Source organism: Daphnia magna, linkage group LG6 (genome assembly GCF_020631705.1).
Source record: "Daphnia magna isolate NIES linkage group LG6, ASM2063170v1.1, whole genome shotgun sequence".
NCBI lineage: Eukaryota > Metazoa > Arthropoda > Branchiopoda > Diplostraca > Daphniidae > Daphnia > Daphnia magna.
Window position 1 is genome coordinate 6,775,909 of NC_059187.1, and position 22,173 is coordinate 6,798,081.

General features: G+C 41.2%; 1 protein-coding gene and 1 long non-coding RNA gene across 2 annotated transcripts in view; one reads left to right on the forward strand and one right to left on the reverse strand.

Moving 5' to 3' along the window:
- Nucleotides 1-13,311, reverse strand: part of LOC116925950 (zwei Ig domain protein zig-8) — a 32,062-nt gene extending 18,751 nt beyond the window's left edge. The window contains exons 1-2 of the mRNA XM_032932718.2: nucleotides 12,274-13,311; nucleotides 10,853-11,033 (exon numbers count right to left, since the gene is read on the reverse strand). Of these exons, the coding sequence (XP_032788609.2) occupies nucleotides 10,853-10,937 (85 nt within the window). The 5' untranslated portion in view covers nucleotides 10,938-11,033; nucleotides 12,274-13,311. The remainder of the gene's footprint in view (nucleotides 1-10,852; nucleotides 11,034-12,273) is intronic.
- A 5,748-nt stretch (nucleotides 13,312-19,059) lies between these two features.
- LOC116925009 lies at nucleotides 19,060-20,877 on the forward strand. Its single transcript, XR_006647894.1, has 3 exons — nucleotides 19,060-19,420; nucleotides 19,491-20,140; nucleotides 20,243-20,877. It is a non-coding gene; the product is annotated as an uncharacterized LOC116925009 (long non-coding RNA).
- Nucleotides 20,878-22,173: the final 1,296 nt, after the last annotated feature.

Genomic DNA, 22,173 nt, shown 5'->3' on the forward strand with positions numbered 1-22,173 from the left:
AAGAAATCTAATACGAATAGTTACCATAGTGAACGATGCGTTGGAGACCAATGTCATAAGTGATGCGATCACATTTCGTGTTCGAGTAGCAAGAAAGTAGAGAGCCGTGTTGAGCTCAACTGCTCAAGGAAGGAGACAACAATGGGGCAAGAAAAGTCACGCTAGACTTGCACAATGAATAGGAAGTTATGAACGTTCACGTTATGACAGTGTGAAAAGAATTCGAGTAGAATATGACATTTCCAAACTATTTTGGTATATCTCCAGGAGCGTATATGCGTTACGCGAAGATGATGCTCGTCAAATGCTTTGGAAAATCGGGAAAATCTAAAACAATCTAGATGATGTTTGATTTCATGGGTTTAACTCAGCCGCTCGTGATAACGATAGGGAACTGACGTTCAGGTAAAATCCGAACACAAAAGAACAGGGGGAAAGAAAATTCTAGGGAAAAGTTGTTTGTTCGTTGATTTTCTTGTTCATCGCCTGTACCTCCTTTCTTTCTGTTACGTTATTCCTTTTCATCAATCTGCTCTTGTTGTCTTCGACACTTCGCATTAGACGTAACGCTATTCTCGGTATCCGTCTTATTGATCTGACAACATGCACTGCTTTCTTTCTTTGCCCGCCACTTGAAAGACGTACGTTTTCAGAAAGTTTCCTCAGAAAACGGTTCGATTGGCACTGAAACCACTTTACTGGCACCTTAATAGATTGTTTTATTCAAGTTGAGATGAAAACAACTGCGGTAAATGACACATCGTGCAAGTAGAAAGTTAGTCTTCTTTTTACACGGCGAAAAACTTTTTATTTTGGCTTTATTGACGACGACCAATGTCCAAAAAATCAATAAAAAGAAAATAGAAAAACGAGCGTCATTCGAAAAAGAAAAAAAAAAATAAACAAAAAAATAAATAAAAAATTTATTATGAGGTTACTGATGCGTACTTTGAAAACCAACTTCATAAAATCAAAGTTGAAAACGTTTTAATGTTGCGGAAAACGGGTCGAATCAATAAACTGCTAGACGCTATTGCAACTCAAAGTTTGAGAGAAACAAACAATGTAATAGAAGACATTTATCCTGAGCTTTAAATGTGAACCTCCACCCTTTAGCCACTTTCGTCAGTGTTTGCCCATTTCCGTACATTCTTATACACACAGCATACGATTGTGCGCCGTCTCATAGAATTTTAATTGAGTCACATCTGCGAGGCTACAATTAAGTCACGACGACTACCACAAGAAAGAAAAAAAATCCGTCTCACGAATTTCGCGTTTGAAGAGCGCAGCCTAAAACTTCATGTCGTAATTGAATTAAGATCCTCAACATCGTACTTTTGCTTTGATTGGTACTCTGATGGAAAAATCGATTGCGTGCACCGTCACTGTTTGTATCCAATAGGCCTATCGCTGTGAGTCGTACAAATACAAAAAGAACAGGGCGACTCCACGATAATTGAAATAAAAAAACATAAATTGATAAATAAACAGATGTAGCTAATTATTCTTCGTCTCAGAATTCGGAAATCACGCCGTGTCAAAGAAGAGCTTAAAAAAAAATCACCAGATTGCAGTGTATATTCTTGACAGGTGGTAATTGAAACAGGCAAATGCTATAACCAGTAAGCTACGAGATGCTCTGCGTTTTCATTGGTTACCCTATATAGCTGAAAATAGCAATGTATTGGAGAGGTTCAGAAAGTTTGCAAGTCGAGGACAGACTGTCATATGCCAGCGGCGTGTTCAATTATCCATATCACAATCTCGACAAATGCCATTGATATGCACAGCTATTACTTTCGAGTGGACTTGCATATTAAGATGGAGACATGTCGTATCCAACTATGTTTAATGCAACCAAGGAGATGTACAAGATAGAGCTAAGAAGAAATCGCAATTTCTTTACCAAGAACCAACAACTGATTTATTAAAGCTTGAAAATCGCAGTTTGCATTAACCTTTCAAAGAGAATTTTGCTGTTAGACCTGCCGTGTGCTCTACTCCGAAAGTGCATAAAGGAAATGGGCGTGAAGGCTGCTTTTATTGTAGTTTAGTAAACATGTACCACGAAGGATCAGTCATTATATTGCTTCTTCTTGTCATCGACTTTTTTGCTGATACGCTGTGACGGCTCCCCTTTCTCACATCGTCATCAATTAAATGTGTCAATGACTCTGACTTTTGCTTTCTTACCGTACGTGCGTGTGCCGATTCAGCACCAGTAATGGCTTGTATAGAGCATTCTCGAGTTCCAAGCTACGCTCAAATGCGTATCCGAAACGATGCGGTCTAAACATCTGCTCACCGTCTGAACTTTCAAATAGCGTTATCGACGTTCAAACGGCCATGCTTCCTTTCATCTTTGAACGAGACATAAAAAAAAAAAAAAAAAAAGAAAAAGAAAGAAAGAAAAGAAAAAAAAAGAAAGAAAAGCAGAATAGAAAAAAAAGGGGGAAAAAAACTGTTTCAGCATTCACCCGTTGGTAGTGGCGCTTCTAATCGATTACGGACTAGCACTTGGGGCAACCTCTTCCTTCCCATCCATCGCGCTCCTCTATTCCTGTCCCTGATTTCAATCGCCTCGTTGTATCTCTCCTTTCGCCCCGCCAGGGTCTTCAACTGGTATTTTGTACGTACGCATTCTGTAGTCAGCCCGCACCTTGTTTAGTATTAGCGTCGCCTTGAAATGAAAGGACGCAGTATCGAATCAATCACTTCCCAAGCCAAATGAATTCGGGGCTAGTGTAGAAAATCGCGAAGCAGGCGACTTTGAGGCCCACGCGTAAGAAGACGAAGGCGGGAGGCATTTATTGAAAAGTTAAAGAAAAGACACAAGTAAAAGCGAGGACAAATGAGGGTCAATGATGATGGGCTTCATGCTTTCTGATGGCCCATTACTGGCCTCCGTCGTGGTCATGCCCTTGGAACGTATAAAAAACCACCGATCCGCAATTGCTGTCAATGGCGGACCTATTCTACAATTTGTCGTGTGTCCGTGACACAATAGCAATCGATTTTGGGCGGACCCTCTTTCTCACTCTTATCGGACCGAAACCTTTCCGTCTATTAGGTAATCGTGTGTTAGGTAGTTGTCCGTCTATTCACTCAGTCAGTCTTCAAAAATCGGTTCACGGCCGACATGGGGTCTGTGTCCCACTAGCAGTGAGAATGACAGTAACTGGGGTGTCGACAGGACATTAAGTCGATTTGTCTCTTTGAGTCCAATAAACGTGTCGACCACATCAGCTATACATCTATACGTTCAGTTTATGACTTTGGATCCTCACGTTACTGACAACGCGTATTGCAGGTTGAAGTTATAGGAATATTCATTAGATTCGTTGCGTTTCGTTCGAGGCTCTGACGCGTGTGACAGCCTGTATCTTGTACCACGTACCCGATGTCTGCTGTTGTCAATAGATCTGTATTTTCACTGATGGTTGAGTCAACCGAATTGAATATAACAGTGCAATGCAAGTCAGAGAGAGAGGGGGGGGGGAGGGAAAACTATAGACGTGATGGGAGCAATTGGTAGCATGCGAGAGACGAATAAACATGAAGAGAAAGTCAACATGGCCTGACGGATTGGGATATACGGCTGAACAGAAGACGTTGCCTTTGCTTATAGATTCACAGCGGTAGCGACGTCGTAATCGGCCAAAAGGGCTCCCCGAACGCCACTACCTTCCAAGTTCGAACAATATGGCGCAGACAGTAAAATGTTAGGTGCGTGTGTCGTGTCTGCCTCGTGCGATATATTGCGCAGCGTAAAAAATTCGACGTCACCACATTTCACGAAATAACAACTTCGAACCTACTGGGGTCGAGTACTCGGCTCCTACATAAAAGCACACGAATAAAGTAATATGGACCTATCCAGGAAAAAAGAAATTAATTCACACTCCTGAGGGGTTGTCATGAATTGCAAATAACTTAAGCACAAGCTTGGTTGAGTTTAGACGTATCTTAAGCGTCGGCTGACTTCCTACGTGCAATTTTTTCCCGTTGTCTTTGTGTGCACAGAAGTAAACCTTACTATACAGGTTTCTTGAGGCTACGTTACATCTATGCCCAATAGGCCTGTTGCTTAACAAGCAAACTTCCTATGACAACAATCCTGAGTTGCTATGTATATTCAGAATTGTATAAATATGATTACTGGTCCAAAACGAAAATATCCCGTCTGGAGGCAACGTAGTCGGTTTACACTTAAATTTGCATCATTTGGATTCGTATCAGATGAAAGCGAAAATGAATAATTAAAAGTGATTGCTCCGTCATTGAATCGTTACGGTAGTAGACCTAATTAGATGCAAAGACTTAACACTCCACAGTTCGTATTTTTAGTCGATGAACAATTGAAAAATTTAATTTAATCAATGCGTGATGCTGTTTTGTTCCATTCTTTTCACCGTTTTCCATGTCAAAGCAGCAATTTGGCTTAACTATTGCAAAGCGAACGGAGCTGAGACCAAACAGGAGAGAGAGCAAATATTTAAAACATAGAAGTTTTAAATAAAGATTGGCGTTGCATTCGTAGGTTATGGCACAGGTTCACGTTATAGTCGACACAGGCAATTCGTGCTAGTAAAAGGAACGGGTAAATCTAAAATAGCAAAAAACTGTTTCCATCCCAACAAAATACAAAGTCAGTGTAAACACACCAATAGCGAAAAACTTCTTGAAAAAGCGGCTGGATCGAAGCTTTGCAAATAGACAACTTCAAGTACAACACAGGGATTAAGGCAAAGAATAGATACACAAATAGTCATAGAAAAACAGGACTAGCCCAGTACCGTACCAAACATAAAGAGACAAAGAAAACGAGAGATTGCAGGAAACTCAGAAGCACATAGCTGAACCGTAACTGCCCGTACAGAAATAACAGGATAATCGGAATTTAGCCCTTCGCTCTCCAATCAAACTTTAATTAAATTTAAGATAAGTCTGTTGCTGCGAGACCAACGAAGACCTGGATTTGCCGTCTCAAGGATCTGGCGTATACATCCGTTCAACAATAGGCCAGCTTCAATGTGTTTCATAAAGGGGAAAATGCCAAATAAATCCTGAGATGGCCAAAAAAATCGGACATCGTCGTATATATCCAGTTTGGTGGTCGGTATAAGCCCTGTCGAAGATCGCCCTGTAAGTTATAGCCGAGGGTAACCGTTGACAATAATGCGGCTATGGCTTCCATTATAGCCTCATGAGGGCAGTCAGCTGGATATGGAGCCTATCTGTTATCCGACTGTTTGGCCTGTGGGCTTACCTGTTATCAGTTGAATGAGTCGTGGACAATAGAAACCTTTTGTTGGTTGTTGTATAGCGCAGCTCGAGTCGCCAGTTTCGGTAATCGATAAGGAGACAGTCCCCCCCTCCCCCCTCCAACCGCCCGTCCCCGAGTTGTAAATAATTTTCAATATCAAGATGATTTCTTGAGATGTGGAGGCCTATGGCGTCTATAATAACGTTGGCTCGCAGATACTAGCATATTAGGATTCAATCTGGTATTAGTGGCTGTTTTGTGTGCTGTTCGATGATTCCATTCCCTTTGCTTTCATTTCAGAATGGCCATGCCTCAAAGTCGTCAAAGGAAAAAGTCATCACATTATTTAGCCACGTCCGCACCAATAATTCTGTATCGGAATTGAAAAGAGGCATCCTTCACTCTATAGATGCGTCGACTGTGCCTCCCCATAGGAACGCCCATGACGAATAATGATTACGTTCCTGACCGAAGTTATCGTTATAATGCCATAGAACGAATTCAAGCATAGGCTAGGTTATATGAAACGATGAAATTGGAAAAAAAAAAAAAAAAAAAAACTTTGGTTGCCCAGCATTTTAAAAGCCTTAAAAAAAATCGCAAACACCGGATGGCGGCATCGACGCGGTGGCGATGGTTGGCAAATTCACGCAGGCGCAACCCGGAATATTGATGCCCTTACGCTTTTAAGCCACAGTAAATAATATTACCAGGCTGAGGATTAGTTTCCCTACTATAAATAGACTTGAAGTAAATTGAAAGCCAACAAAACCTTAAAATGTTAACCGAACAGCAACATTAATTGACTGTTTATATGTCGTTAAGGTTAGAAATTTCGCAAGTTCGCCCAGATCAAAGGACCCACCTGGCTAGTCAAAATGAAAAGTGAAAATTACGGACTTGCCTGATCATATAACAGACATACGTTTTATGAGCGCTACAAATCTGCTACAACTACACTGCTTAATTCATGCCCTTCTCGGTCGGAATCTGATAGTTAAATTATGTGCATACAGCTCTACAGACTGGTTTCGCTCCCTTGCTGGTCTTCTCCTATTCCGACGCCTAAACGAATTCTGTCGCCATTTACGTGCGTGTGAGGCGAAAGTTAAAAAACCAAACAGAAAAAAAAAAACAAAAAACAAAAAAAAACTCGTGTAATACCAGACAACGGCAAAGACCTCCACCCTCGTTGTCACTACGCAATTATGCATGCAGACGAATAGCATTGAAGACAGCCATGGTTCTACTATAATAAACGACCCAACTATTCAACACGTAATCAGGATGCATGTCAGTGCCGTGACTGGTCGTACTAGGGGGATTTCATGACATCAAAGCTAAAAGTTTTGTTGTTGTTTTTTGTTTTGTTTTTTTATATTTTGTACACATACGTAATTTTGCTAAATATTCATGTACTTTAGTTCAGCCTTTAAGGTGGTTGACTCTTATTTCCGGGCGTACAGCACAATAAAGTTAGGAGCGCACCGTAGGTTAAAAGTACGACAAGAACGACTTGTATATAGGCACACCAGTCAAAGAAACGGATCATCTGGCCTGTAGTTCTTCACTTTTTAGTGTACACACACCTAGCATGGAAAAAGTGCCGTATTTGTTTTGCTGTGTTTAGAAGCTACACAGCTCAAGTGCAGGATTAGCGGCTGCCGAAACGGCTTGATGCCCCACTTCTGTATAGCAAAAGTGGTAATGATTTTCTCGAAGTGACTCGAACAGAATTCACCAACCGTGGCGTTCATTAGTGAATCGCGACCCATGACTGGCTGCGAGTGAGTGACGTTAGCAAGGGGCCACGGATTGTGCGACGACAAGCAAAGAGCGGCCTGTGTGAAGGAGGGGATTAAGATGCAGTATTTACTTTTGTGAGAATGGCAAGGGGGGGCGCCAACTGGCAGAGGGTACAAAACACAAGACAATAAGCCCAAATTTGTACCTTTTGTTCGCTATGCTTTTGCCTTTACTCGTCGTCGCTTTCACATTGTCATCTATCGCACGACTCAGTCCGCTGTATTCATTAAAGAAAAAAGAAAGCTTCTGACTAGCTTTTTCTTTTTGCAATTTAGGAATTAGACAACCTGAGGTAATACGTGACAGGATGCATCATTCTTATGATTACCTGATTGATTAGACCTATTTCTAGTCGTTTCATGTTTGCCTTCAACTCAGAAGAGCGGACCCGGAAAGTAAGAACAAAATGTCTCTGAAAAAGTCCTAGATTAAAACATCTATGTTGTGTTACACAAAAAACGTGGGCCCCGAACAGAGTGAGTGGGTCTAAATAATGGATTTTCTTTAGTTATCCTAGAGGACCTCAGCAGATCTCGCAATTACTTTAAATAATTTCCTTTTTGTTGGGTTTTACCAACGAAAGGTCTCCAAATAAATGAACAATTCTGCTGATGCCTTCATAGATTAGTAAAGGTTTCTCCCTTCCATGTCAGCTGTATTACGCATTCTGTTCTGCGCGTTAGCCTTTGTCTCAGGTCACCTTTCTACGATAGAGTATATGACAAGTTCAAGGGTGCCCGTTTCTTATCGAGCGTTTGTCACGGGTGGCATCAAAGCTCTCTTGGTTTTGCGCAGAGCCTATCAGCTTTCTATAGTTCCTCATTGTCTTCCAACATAATAGGAAAATCCATAAGGAGCATCATGGCAATTAAGTCTTTGGGGGAGAGGTAAACGCACTAAAAAAAAAATAACAATCAAAATCCAAACAGATTACTATTCCATTCTTAAATCTTATATAGTTAAAGTTGACCAAATATTGCATATTAATAACCCATTGAATTGTTTAAAGGTCAATGCGACGTGGTGCTCAGTTGATATCAGAGGTAATGAAAGCCCGAAAAAACAAAGAATCGCTCGGAGATTTCTAAAAGAAATTCTTAATAGGACCAAAGACTGATGACTGCGGTTGATTAATCGTTTTTAATGGGCTCCTCGTCAAGAACCAAGGAGTGGTTAGTGAATTTTTAAAAACCATGATTTGCCATTTGTCTTTTTTTACAATGAGAATTCAAAAACGAATGGCGTGGAGTGATGGAGAACCATTTTCGGCGGCCGGGAAGGGGAGCGGGGTTTTCCTGCACAGTGTCGATAAGTCAACAAAATGATTTCCGTCCAGATATCTAACTGACATCAAACCGTAAAAACCCTCGCGCCAATCAGTGCCACGATAGAAGCCATATTGTCTAATTAAAGCGATGTTGCCGATCGAACACATTAAGGTCGGCCGGGTCGGGCATTTTTTATATTTAATTATTAAATCCACGTTTAGATTTCACATCTTTCCCTCTCGGAAGAATCAACTGCAACAACAAGCTCGGGTTATAACGTGCTCTCTGAGATTTTGCGTTTGTTTCTCTGAAAAAACTCGTCATTTATTTTAGAAATCCCAAAGGTAACAACCGAAAAGACAGCCGTTGATTCTTCTCTGTTTGCCTACGTTCGTCGGTACATGCTTCTGGCGCTGGTGGCGTGAATGTGTGGGAGTGTGGCGTTATGCCGATGCACTTGTACGTGTATCTGTAAAGACGGGTCATGTATTGATGACCCATGTGTGAGCCAAGTTCTGTCAGATACGACATCTGGCCAGGATCGCTTCCGAGACATATCTGTCAGTATGGGTCCATGTCAAGGAGGAGAGTTGGTCAGGGGCAGCCGTCATGGACCAGGCTTTTGCTTCTGGCTCAGTTAACGCACCGCAGACGTATGTACATTTATGTATCGGGACACAAAATCATGGAACACGGACGATTGAGGCACGTACGGGAATTGGTTGACGACCTAAAACCCAAATCACCCGGGATTCGAAAGACTCGCACGCGGAAGCGCGACGTTGCTGAGCGTCATGGACAGTTTGGTGCCACCTCGACCTCAACTCAGGACGTTTTGTATACTGTAATGTCTGTAAAGTAAGACTGTGACATTGGAGACGCACCAATCCACTGAGTATAGCGCTCCTGCCACGGAGCTATGGTTTTCCGCTTTTCGTGTTACGTCATCCGCATAATAAGGCACCCAGTAATGCACTAAAAACGGAAAGGGGCGAAAATGTAATCGTTGTCTAGTTTGCCCTTTGTTTCAATTTCAAAATTAGTTCAACACACTTCCTTGGCAACAAAAGCGCAAATGGAAGTAGGGGCGAATGAAGAGGAGGAGAGACAAGTAAGAACAAATTGGGAAGGAACGGGGGAAAAGAACTTGGAAGGAAAGCGTCAAAGAAGTCGGAAGCAATTTTAGTCAGTTGCAGCCGTTTACGCATGATGTGGTCGTGACAGACGTTCATTCATTTTTGTTAGCCTTTTTTTTTTTTCCTTTTTTCTTTATTTATTTTTCTTTTTTTTTCTTTCTTTCTGGCCAAAATGTAATAGGCTTTGGCTGCTTGTGTCGACCAGTTGTGGCTAAAGGGAATCTTTATCTTTGGTCAAGCAAGTCAAGTGTTGTTCTTGATGACGTTTTTGTTTGAGACGCTAGTGACGAAGTAGCGAGATTTACTGTCTGACGTGGTCGTCGACGACAGCCAGCCCCAGCAAAAAGAAAACTCTCATAATATGAGAGAGTGGCGCAGTGTCGCTGGCACAGTGACATGGCACGCAATCCAACAACAAAATTTCGCGACAATAACAAAATGAATGCACAAATGGAAAAGGGAAACGTGAAAAACGAGAGAAAGATGTTGTCTGTTTATGTAACGTGAAGATAGTTGAAATCTGGAACAGGTCGAGGGCGGGGGTGGGGGTGGGGGGTGGTTGAGAATGTGCCTTATATCTTGCGTGTTCCGCAGGCCGCGAATAACATCGGTCTCGTTATATAGACCTTTATTGCTCTAAATTCCTAGCGTTCTCCGTTTGTCAGAGTAAAACAGCTATTTGTTTGCTGGCGACAAGCGTGACACGGCTAAGAACTATGCAACATCTCATCATTTCCACACTGTAAATCACTCCTATTCTCACTCCAGTTCACGTTTCTATTCTCATTCGAGCTATGGAAGAGGCATGCAAATGCATAGCCTCTTCTACTCTTAAGTCTTTCTTTTTTCTTTCTTTCTTTCTTTCTTTTTTTTTCTTCTTCTCGCCGTTCCGCGTATCCTGCTTTGTTTGCCAAAAACGGAAAATGAAAAGAAGGAAGGCAAACAAATACAATTGAACCTCGAGATTGCACCAGCAAAAAAAAAAAAAAGAGAGAGAAAAAAAAAAAGGGAAGAGGAATATCAAAGAGAGAGGGAAAGAGCGAGAAAAAGACAAAAGGCACTATAGAAAGAATCAGAAATACAAGAGGGACATAGAAGAAGAAAAAAGGAACTATCAAGAAAAATAAAAGCTACAAGCGAAATAAACGGATGGAGGGCGACTGAGCAAAGAGGAACTAAAGAAACAAACAAAAAAAAACAAACAAAACAAACGAAACAAACAAAAAAAAAATCTGAAACCCTCGTAACCTCGTCGCTTCGTCTAGCTTCATAGGATTTGAGAGACGGGTAAAAGTAGGGGCGTAGAAGAGACTGTGGCAGTAGTGATGCTATCTCTGATTCTCTATAGCCTACATTATATGAACTGTACTTACCATAAAGTGAGTTGCTGGTGGACGAGACCGAGCTAAGATGTCCGGAAGCTGAGCACAGGAAAAAGACTAATCCGAACCACTCCATTTTCAGACGACAGAGCCAACGGAGTAAAGAAGAGGCGAGCAGAGAGCAAAAGATGCGAAGAGCGAAGATATAGAACGAGGCGTAGAAGTGAAGAGCCTTTGTTGAGAAGAAGGGCAGAAAAAAACAAAAACAAAAAACAGAACCGGTCACTTTGGTTTGCTTTTGTTTACCCAGTCAGGCAGTCAGGTTTTCTGTGATTGTGACATAACAGAATTTTCGCGCCCAGTTATAAGATCAACTGCGGATGAGACGTCACTCTGCCCTTCCGCTTCCTTTTCTTCGCTTGTTCGCCCACTACTTATGTTCAAGCAGTGAATCTTTATTTCCTTTTTCTTTTTAGATTTTATTCATTTTTATTTTACTTTATTTGGCTCTTTGTTTGTTTTGTTTTGTTTTTTTATTTTTCATTCCCACTTAATAGACCTACTGTTTTGTTTTTTATGGGGGGTTAGTCCACTGCAATAGCCAAAAGTAAAGGGTCGTAACAGATCATCCGCAGTTGAGGCTAACATGTTGTAACGATAGTGCTGGCAATTTGCAACACAAAAACCTAAGGAAGGGATTCAAGAATAAAAGTCGATCAAAGCGCCGTTGTGGCCACAGTGCGCAGTGATTCCTCCGGGTATCTCAATGCAAGCCCCAGCGAGTCTAATTAGCTCGGCGAAAAGTTTTGTTTGGTAGATGCTGCTCCTACAATTCCTACATATATGTACGAATGTGCAGGTCCCTGTGCCTTGTCGGAATGAAAAGCACCGGGAAAACGTGTAGAGAGGTGAACTGCGCAACAGCCAATGAGGACAATAGACAAAAAGAAAAGGGCTATAGGATCGCATTCCGTTTTTTTTCTTGATAGCGCGATAAATCCCCAAAAGCAACTGGAGTCAGCAAGCTGCAACTAGAGGTGACGCTGATTGTTCACAAGAGAGAGCTGGCGCAAAAGAGAAACGCAAGAAAAGCATTTGTTTTGTCCGATCCGCTCATGTTGTCAGCCAGTCAATAAGTCGAACACTCCGCTCAGCGCATCTCTCGCATTTTCAGACAAGCGTCATACTATACAGTCGTCTTCTAATGATTTAGAGTCGACGAAAAACGAGCGAGTGATTGGCTAGCGGAAATGCTAGGAGGCGGTACGCCACCAGTCAGTCTTTAAAATCTTGTCGGTCAAAATAAAAACCAATAAGGAAAAAAAATCAAATAAAAAAAAATAAGTAAATAAATAAAATAAATAAGAATTAATCGGTGGGTGTTATTCGACGCTAAGCCTCTACCTATCGACAGCGATTCGTTAGTTTCAAGCGTCCGGACTTTCGTATTCGTCAATGTCATTTTCGCTCACCTTGGTGTGTTCGCGTTTGTTGTTCGCAGTTTTCCTCTACAGGACATAATGTGCACTTTGCACCATGGGTCGTAGTTGGTTTGTCCCGTTTGAAACACAACACTGTTGTTTGTTTAGTTTATAGACAAACGGGGCCCCAGTTGACTATTGGACAGTCGATAGTTCGTTTGGACGGGTTTCCTTTAAAAACAGTTTTGCGCAGCAAGCTTGTCGGACATGTCAGACGTGGACAGATAGTTCCTATTTCCTCACTACCAGGCTGCAGCGATGTACTTTCTCTTCCGGCAAAGTTATCGGGCTCTCAAGTTGAACGTAGACCAAGTCCAGAAGCTGGCCGAGCTTCATCCTCAAGGCACGTACAAGCCTTAATCGAATGGGAGGCGCTTTAATAGAAGATTGAGAACGCCGGGAAGAAGAAAAAAAAACGCACAAAAAAAAAAAAAATAAACTAAAAAATCAAATAAAAAACGAGAGAGAAATGCCGATCAATTTATTAAAAAGGTCTATAGGCGACATAAATCGCCTTGAAAGGGTAAAAGGGAGTCTGGCGAGCTATATTCAGTCACTTTGTTCAGTCGGCCTAAAAGCACCGGCCTCCAGTAGTTCTTTGTAGTTTTGAGCCAATTCTTCTCTTCTTCTGCCAAAAGCCCGCGCTCACTCTTTCGCACCTTATAGATGGAGCACCGCAGAAGCCCAGTGGTCAAGGCGACGCAAGCCGAATGTTAAACGTTTACAGAGAAGCATACAGAGAATGACAAGTACCGCGGACGTAGCGTTTGCCACTTGCTCAGCGTCTTGTACAGTCGCCAATATAGAACAGAGAGCCACACACATGCACACACACACACCGTCGGTTGTTATACATAGACCAGTCACAAGGCTTATAACCCGGTCAGTACACTATTCTTTGAACTGCGAAAAAAATAAAAATAAATAAAATCAAATCAAAAAGAGCTAGATATACTAGATAGTCTTATATCGGGAGTGCCTAGACAACACGACTGTGCTAAAGGAAGCGAGCCACGGAACTGAGCTCCCGGCTGTAAGCGCGCCGTACTGGAAATCGGGAGAGAGTGAGAAACAGAGTGGGAGAGAGGGAGTTGCAGGCAACCGGCTGATGGTGCCTTTGTGCGTTTCCTCTAACTGGGATGCTTGTGTTTTCATTCTTTGATACGGTTCAGTCATTTGCCTCGCTCTTCCTGTACACGCGACATGACGACAGTCTTTGTGCCACATGCAGTAAACAGCGCTGCAGAAAAAGGGCCTCAAAGATACAAAAAGCAACAGGCGGCAAACAGGAATGCCAATCCGTCCCGATTGGCTGCTTACGTCAGCGGTGTCCAGTGTGCCAGTTGCTTTCTAGACCTTAGGAGGAAGGCAAATTGTTCGAAGGACTTCAGCTCTGGAACTAGACATATCGTCGTACAGTAATTAAATAAGCGATTCGAGTCGCATTCAATTACGAAAATGTGCCGCAGTCAAATCAATTAGAAGCGTCACGGCGCATATACTGCCCATTGCTTTCTAGAAGGGTCCGTTGGGTCCCGATGGGTGTTTGTTATAAGCGCATCTTAACGCCTTACATGCCTTACATGCAACAACGTACGGCGCATGTCTTCTGGTATGCTTGTATTACAGTGTGCATGTATACCGTCCGTTAGTTAAATACTTCTCCTTGTTAATAGCAATCACCGTCCAACTGTGTTCCGACATCTTTCCGGATTGCCTAGATCAGGCAGACACCTCACTATATCCACCAAGTCCCATGTTAGTAGTCATTTTCACATCAAATTAAAGGGGATATTCTCATTTACAAATTATGTGGATTGGGGAAATATTATTAGTTTCCCTCCTTCCTAAATAGATTTTTCTCTTCATTTCGCTCCGAGTCTTATTTCCGTCACTTGTTTATCATATAGAGCCCAGGTTGCGACGCATATTTTTCTTTGCAGTCGTGCCGTTGCCCCCATTTTCCCGTCTCATTGATTGGCGGATTTGTTTTTCTTGGGCCAGCGGGATCCGACTGACACACGTCAACAGCCTCTGGGAAATGATTGGTTACCGTGTATGATGGTGCTGTGGTGGCTATGGTGCCTATATACTTTGCCCCTGCGCTGCCCATGTCGAGTCGACTTTTTTTTCATCAGGATTCAGGAAGTTGCGGTAGCCGACATTGGTCGCCCTCGTTGGTCTTCAAACAAGATTTGTAACGAGACTCACAGACTAGCAGCCCCCCCCCCCCCTTCTCTCTCTTCGGAGAGGAACGAGGAAGGCTGCTGCCAGTGTTATCGGAGAACGGGTTATATTCTCGTCGATATCTAACGAAATGGACAGGCGGAAGCTTCGACCCCACAGTGATGACGCCGGTAGTGCGTGAACGGACAACAACAACGGACGAAAAGAAAAGAAACAAGAAGAAGTAAGATAGATAGAAGGGAAGAAAGAGAAAAACAAGATAGAAATAAGCAGGCTAAAAGCGTAGCAACAAATAAACAAAATCAACTCTCTGCCAGGTCCATCCCTTTTTTCCCCTTTGACTGTTATATCGAATTGCGAGCTCAAGTTGCTCGTTACACTGTCTCCCACGCTCGCATGACGGCATGCACGCTATACTGTACGGACTCCATGGGGCGCTGTTGTGTACTGTTTCTCTTCTGCTACGCTCAGTATTCGCAAATGATTCCAACCCCAGACAATTGGATTTCCTCCTGGCCGCCTTGCATCTGCCGCATCACATCGGTTCGCAGCACGTCTCTTCAGGTTTTTAAAGAGCTCGGATTGTTCAGATTTTGCATAAGCATCGACCATAACTTTCTTAAGTGTTTCCAACTAAAAAAATCGGGCTTGCCTATAGTTCGCTAGGAAAGGCTAACGCGAAACCAGTTATACCCTAAAAAGGTCTACCGCAGTTTAATGAACGTAGATTACCGTACTCTGGTCATTGATAAATGCTTAAAAGAAAAAGAGCTGCAAAATAAAGTAGAATGGGCGACCAATGCGATTGAATTTTTTCTTTTCTTTTCTTGTGTATGCTGTGCAACATATGGGGTCTTTAGCCTAACTGACAGCCTGATGTATGTATAGGCTCTAGATAGATAATGCTTTAACGATATCGCTTCAATAACCTACAATTCAACTCGCAGCTCCAGAGGATTTTCGGTGGGTCGGAGTGTATAGGCTTTCCGCCCATTCTATATCTTGCAAGGTATCGATCGGGTTGTCTTCTTCTCGTGCACTGTGTAGTGTATACACAGTACGCGAATAGACCTAGTCAGTCCTATCTTACACTAGCTCTTTTCATCGAATTCTCTATCGTCCCTTTCCATTTTTTTTTTGGGGGGGAGGGAGGGTAGGGTGTGTGCAGTCTTTTCTTTGTCGCTGCTGCCTTGCCCGCCTCCCGGCGCGTCCTTCCTGCTGCCTGCGAAACATATTTCAACTTCAAGGCGTCTAAAGACAGTTGAAGCCTATTTCCGCGCCGACAGTGTCCTCCGTGAACGGAAGTAAAGCTTGGGTTTGGCGCGGATGTTGGCCGTGAATCATTTAATCTACGGTGAATGTTGTAAGAATCAATTGAACGGATTGGCCGCATCATCCCCCCCCCCCGTCTCTCCTCAGGCATTCCATAGCTAGCGCTTCTTCTTTTGTTTTCCTGCCTTTGTTATCACTTGTTATTATTGAAGATTTGCATTACCATTGCATGTAGTGGCGAGGTTGGTCGTGATCGGTTGGAATGGCAGTGAACAGTGGATGATCGAGCAGTGCAATTATTTAAATGCAGTATAAACACGAGGAAACTGGTGTAAAACAAGAACAGCAACAGATACAGCTGTACAATAAAATAGGCAGAAAACTGTTATGCTGTAGGTAAATGGTCCATCCGCTTTACCCTAACCCCCCCAATCCACTTCCCTAAAGTTTTAAAGTTTTATGTTTTCGTTCTTGGAATCAGCAAGGATTTGTATAAGAACAATGACGTACCTTCGTCTCGTTTGGTATTGCACAGGGAGGCACTCAGGTCTTTGTTGAATGCATTTAAAATGCCTTGGATTTTCTTCCTTTGGTAGTTGCTTAGTCAGTGACACATATCATTTTTGGCCCGACTGCCACTGTTGAAATAAAACTGTTCAATCATCTGGCGAAGGCTTTGTATTAAGACTTTTAACAGGAACGTATGCGCTACACAATGCATATCAATGATGCTTTGTGGGACCTGCACGAGTGGAAGCAATAAGACGCTTTGACAACAGTTGGCAATCGCCTAATAAGCAAAAAAACCATATTATTGAGAAATCCATTAGGATCCGGCTTCTTTTTAAGAGCTGACACAGGAATGAATTGATGTGCCAATGAGGTTTTACAATACATGCCTACTATTAGCTTAGAGCCTAGTTGGCCTTAATCTGGATGATAAAAGGACGAACAATCGATCGACCGAAGAATGGAACACGCTATTATCAAATTAGATTCTACCTATAAAGCTTGTATTTGGCAATGTCGCTGCTATTGGTGATAAGCTTTATTACACTGCTGGTAAATAAGGAACTACGGTATTAGCTGTATACTCAATTGCCTGGCTGTCCCATGATTGAAAAAGAAAATTGACGCTGGATTTACCACACAACGGTAATCGTTTTTACGTACAGTATAGCGATGGTTTTAGCGAGAAATTCCGAATAAAAATTTATGGCTGTCTTGTCCGTTGCGTTGTGTTGCAATAAAAAAGAAAAACTTTTCCGAAGGCCACGTCTATTTCGGCTGCCATCTCCGGAACCAATACTACAGTATAAGGTAAACGCGCCCCGCCTGACATTTTTATTAAGGGGTGGCCATTAAAGCTTGAACTAGGGAGTTTTAAAATTATTGCGAAGGGTTACCGATGACATATAAATATATTTTTTCTTTCATTTGTAATTCTTCCATGCGTAATTCTGAATTGTCCTAATGCGACCATATAAGTTCGCCACACTTCCGACCGGTAATCGATTAAGACTTCAACTTTGCTTTAATCATTCATTGCCGCAAATGATTGAATTGTTTTCCAATATGCCACAGCTATGCTTCAAATCACATGCATTGTCTAAGATGAAAATATTTTTGTTTTTTTTATTATATATTCCCCCCTATCTGCTCGATTCATGGCGGACGGCTGGTGAAATGCCGACGTACGTAAGGTAGAACGCCAACAATAAATACTAGAAGCTCACGCTGTGGCAAATTCTCATCCCAACAACCTGATTGAAGATAGTCTTTCGATATAGCGCAGGAGGTATTCCCCATTCGCTGTAAAATACCGCTAGAGATGTTATTACAAGTTGTACGATATGACAGATAGGAAAAATGCCGAGTTTTGAGATAGCCGACGTAAGAGTCTACGATATCCTAAAGGCATAAGCTCTCTCGTAGACTCGTCAAATCTCATCTGAATCTGAATCGATTCCATTCCCTTCTTGTCCGTCTCCTGTCCTGATTTCGGGTGAATGAACATGTTGGCATCGTACTCCTTCCAACGACCAGAATCCATATCGCTGGATTTACCAGAGCCATCTACGGATGCACTTTTTGATTAGTCGTCCTTTTCTAAAGGATAAAAGAAGACGATAAAAGAAGGCCAGATGCGTTCATAGAAGAAAGAAGAAAAGAGAATTATTAACAAGAAAGAAAGAAAAAAAAAAAAGGAAAAAAAGGGTGTTAACACCTTCACAGTTCAATATTGTAAATATGAAATTGGAGAAAGGCGCAAACAAGGAATGAAACAAGGCAAGGCAAACAATGCTTCCAGCCTCCCCCTGATCGGAAGCCACTTCAGTAACAGCGAATTCCATCATTCCGGCGCTCATGGCTAGACAACAGCCAACTGATCTATCTTTATCGATCAGGCCGTATCAGAGACTTACTTTTTTTTTTTTTTTTTTTTTGTGAGCGCCAATATCACATCGAGCTATAATGCAGAGTATCAGCCATGTTGCATGCCGACGGGATTCTATTTAATCAGCGAGCTGCGTTGCAATACAATCAGCAGATGGGACCCGGGTGGGGCGCGCCTTTTTTTCCCGTAGCAGATATCATAAGTTCGTTTCAATCTGGTTCTATCAATTCTACTTGGGAATACACCCGAGAAGCCTAACAACAATTTCGGTACAAATCACAACAGTGTTCGTTAAACTTTTTATCCTGCGCTTTATACCGCTAGTACAGACATGGAGCAAGGGGGGTACGTTTTTGAAAGGAAAAAGAAAAGTGGGCGTCTTCGCATTCATTTTGGTTTTGCCTACGCTCATTCAAACAACCCGAAGGAAATATACTAACGTAATGTACAAAGTTGCAACTGTGTAGGCACGCCATTGGAATGTACAATAAGCTTTTGTATGAAAAGAAATAAAGGTCAAAGAATCTAATAGCTTTCATGCCGTACATACTGGTTGACTACGTCGTTTATTGCTGTTGTATCCACAGCGCTACCGACGGAGTAACCAAGCTATACGAAATGCTATATCGATGGATATCTGGATGCCCTGATGTTCGTGGCGTGTCGTCACCGTCTAAGGTGTCGCTTTCATTTTGCTAAGAGGAAATGGTGTCACGCTAGTTAAACAAAGGGCTGTGTACCTGACAGGATTTTGTATTTGTTGTTGTTGTTCTGCACCTGTCTATCTCATCGCCAGATATATTGGATGTCAGTTCGTCACCACTGGATCTATTATGCAGTTTAATTAGTACAGGTTGACGTCATCCATGACAAAGAGGTCGTACGCAGTTTCATTCTTTCAGCCAGCAAGCTAAGGTTTAAGGCTTACATAGAGGCTACGTTAAATGCTGCATATACATATTTTTTTATGAAGTAAAATGCGAAATGAAATTTCAGTTAAATAAATTATTCTTTGGTATTGCGTCTACGCTTGGGATGACGGAGCTTGTTGGCTACTAGTTGCTAAACTTTCTTTGAATTACAATCCAAGAAAGACACGTGATGGAATCATGGCGGCAGTGACGGGGAAATCAGTAAGCGAGCAAACGCTAGAGTTTTCTGGCTCAAAAATGTAGGTAAAAAGATGACAATTGCAAATTGTTTCTTGGTCAGTTGCTCTATGAATGACACGAATCACGTACGCTTCATTTCGTTGGTTTGCTTCAATACTTGTTCGAACGAGTTACATTTACATAAATTTTAGGTGTATTTATTACTAGACGACCATTAAAAGACGTATTTTTCTTTTTAGGAAACATAAGGATTTAACGCTGTTCAAGTTAATTTTGTACATTCCACAAAGCGAGTGTAAATACAGAATCTTAAAAAATCAAAGAACAGCCAATAATTTGCGAAAGTGTTGGTGAAGATTTGATCAACTTCACTGCAAGACCTAAGGCAAGAGGATGAACAGTTTCGTTGCTGTGCCAACCCAGCATATGCTTCCCGTTGGCACTTGAAAATGAAATCGTACCCAAGTCGTAAAGACATCAACTGAATAAGTGACGGATTAAAAAAACAAAAGAAAAACAGCCTATCAGCCCGTTTTTTTATTATTAATATTTTTCAATTAAATAAAAAAAATATTAAAAAGATTAACGATGATGCTCCAATATTTGATCACTTCGTTGTCTGTGATTTGATTAAAAGCCACTAGCTCCGACGACTAATTTGATGTGCTTAACCACTGAATCAGAAAAGGTTTGTTTGTCTACGCATCGGCAAATTTCTGACGCAAATTTTCCTATACAAGTTGTGTGGAATAATGAATAACTGAAGTAGTTGTTGAATATTACCCCCTATCGTTTTCTTCGAAATTAGGCCTGTCACACTTATCAAGTTCAGTCTTAGCATGATTAACGACATTTTCGTTTATTAGGGTGGTCTCTGGAGTTTCATGAGGTAAACTCTTGATATTTCATAATGCTTTTCACTCATAAAAAATAATAAGCTACTAGACTATAGAAATTATAAAATATAACTAAATTTAAATTACAAAAATAGTTGGATAAGGTCAAAAGCATGTTTTCAAGCCCAATGCAAACCTAAGAGAGAAAACATAAGTGTAACGGTGAACTCTAAAATTGCTCAAAAGATCTCAACGAAGGGATTTGGAGGTAAGCAAAATTTAACATATTCACTGACACAGCATCAACTTCAATTTGACAAGTTTTCTCTTCTTTAAGTCTTAGGATTCTTTTAAAATGTATTATTGTATCTGAATTCACTCTTTTTGGATAAATTAAAATAATGTCTATTGCGGAAAACACAAACATGAAATTAATGCAAATTCTGATAGCAACAAAGATACATACACATTAGCATTAGCTACATGACAAGTTATAACAATCTTGCGTCATGAAGTTTTTTTTTTCAGTTTCAGCATTACTTGCATCATGAAGTTTTTTTTTCAATTTCAGTGTTAGTTGCATCAGGATTGTTTGTTAGCTGGGGTGATTTTGTAGTTGAAGAGAAGGGACATGAAGTTTTCTTCTCCAACTCATTACTGTTTACATTTCCTATTATTTGTTTGTCTTCTTTGGACCCCCATAAACGCCAGAACTTGATCACCATAGGTTGCAAAAAACGGTGCCAAATGTAGAGGAATACTGGAATGACAATACAAGGTATGCAGACCATTTGTGAAGTTCCTAAGACATGGTATAAAATCATATATAACAATTAAAGATGGAAATTAAATGTTTGGCTGCAAACTATACCTTAGAATTTTTAAAAGAACAGTTTTAATTGCTTCTTAGGCAGTGCCTTTAGAAAGTTCTGTTATTAAGGGCAAAATGATAATATCTATTGCCACGATAGTCTGTTGATGAAGTACACTAGGAGTAGTAACTAGTGTTGGGGATACCGATACCGATACAGCGGGTGGGTCCAGACAGTATCCGATTGAATTACTTTCGATCACGTGATCTCTGACAACCAATGATGTTGCGGAAATATTAGTCGCAAGTGAAACCACTTCAGGCTGTACAAGAACTTTGATAATCAGCTGTTCGAAAAATAATTCGATTGGATACCGACTGGACGCACCCAGCGATGTATCTATAATTTTAGATATTCGATATCGATACGATCCGATGTATCTGAATATCGGATCAGCGCCATCTAGCGGTGGAAATAAAAACTCGATAAGCGGCAATATATAGGGTTAAAGTCTATTTTACCCGACCAACGTAAATTAAAGTAAAGTAAGTTAAGTAAAGTAGTTTACTTAACTTGTATACTGATTTAGTCACTAAATATACTGAACTGTATATACCGAATCGTTCTCTATTTACTGAGTGTCAGACTTATAAAAGTTGCTTTAGAATGACACTGTTGCCAAACCAACTCCATCTCGTTCAGGGACCTGAACGCTGTCAGGCAAAATATGACGACAACTCCTGATAGGGTTCAGGTCCCTGGCCTCAATTTGCAGCAAGAGATAGGCAGCTCAATTCGCTATACTAGCGCAACTTGCCTTTCGCATTCAGTTGCAACTCCATCTCGTTCAGGGACCTGAACCCTGTCAGGCAAAAACACAAAACCCCCGAGCCGTTATTTTTTTGTTTTGTGTTTGTTTTTATTTATGTTTATTGTTTATTTTTATTTCTGTTTCCTTTCCGTAATACAATGTCTTTTAACTTTATAATTTTTTTTCATTTATTAGAATATTACTTAATTAAACACCGGCATAATTTCATTAAAATTACTGTAATAATTGTGAATTTCCACTCATGGGCATTCGGGTAGTGGAACCGGTTCCAAAACCCGATATCATTACTGTGTACCCTATTTGACTTGTTTTTTGCAATACATCATAGTTTTATTTATTTTCCTTCACTTGCACACCCATTTTAAGTTAAGGCTGGGCCATATCTTTTAAAGTAGGTATTTTAAACGAAAGAAAACCGCTTGATAAGCACCTACCCGAGTAA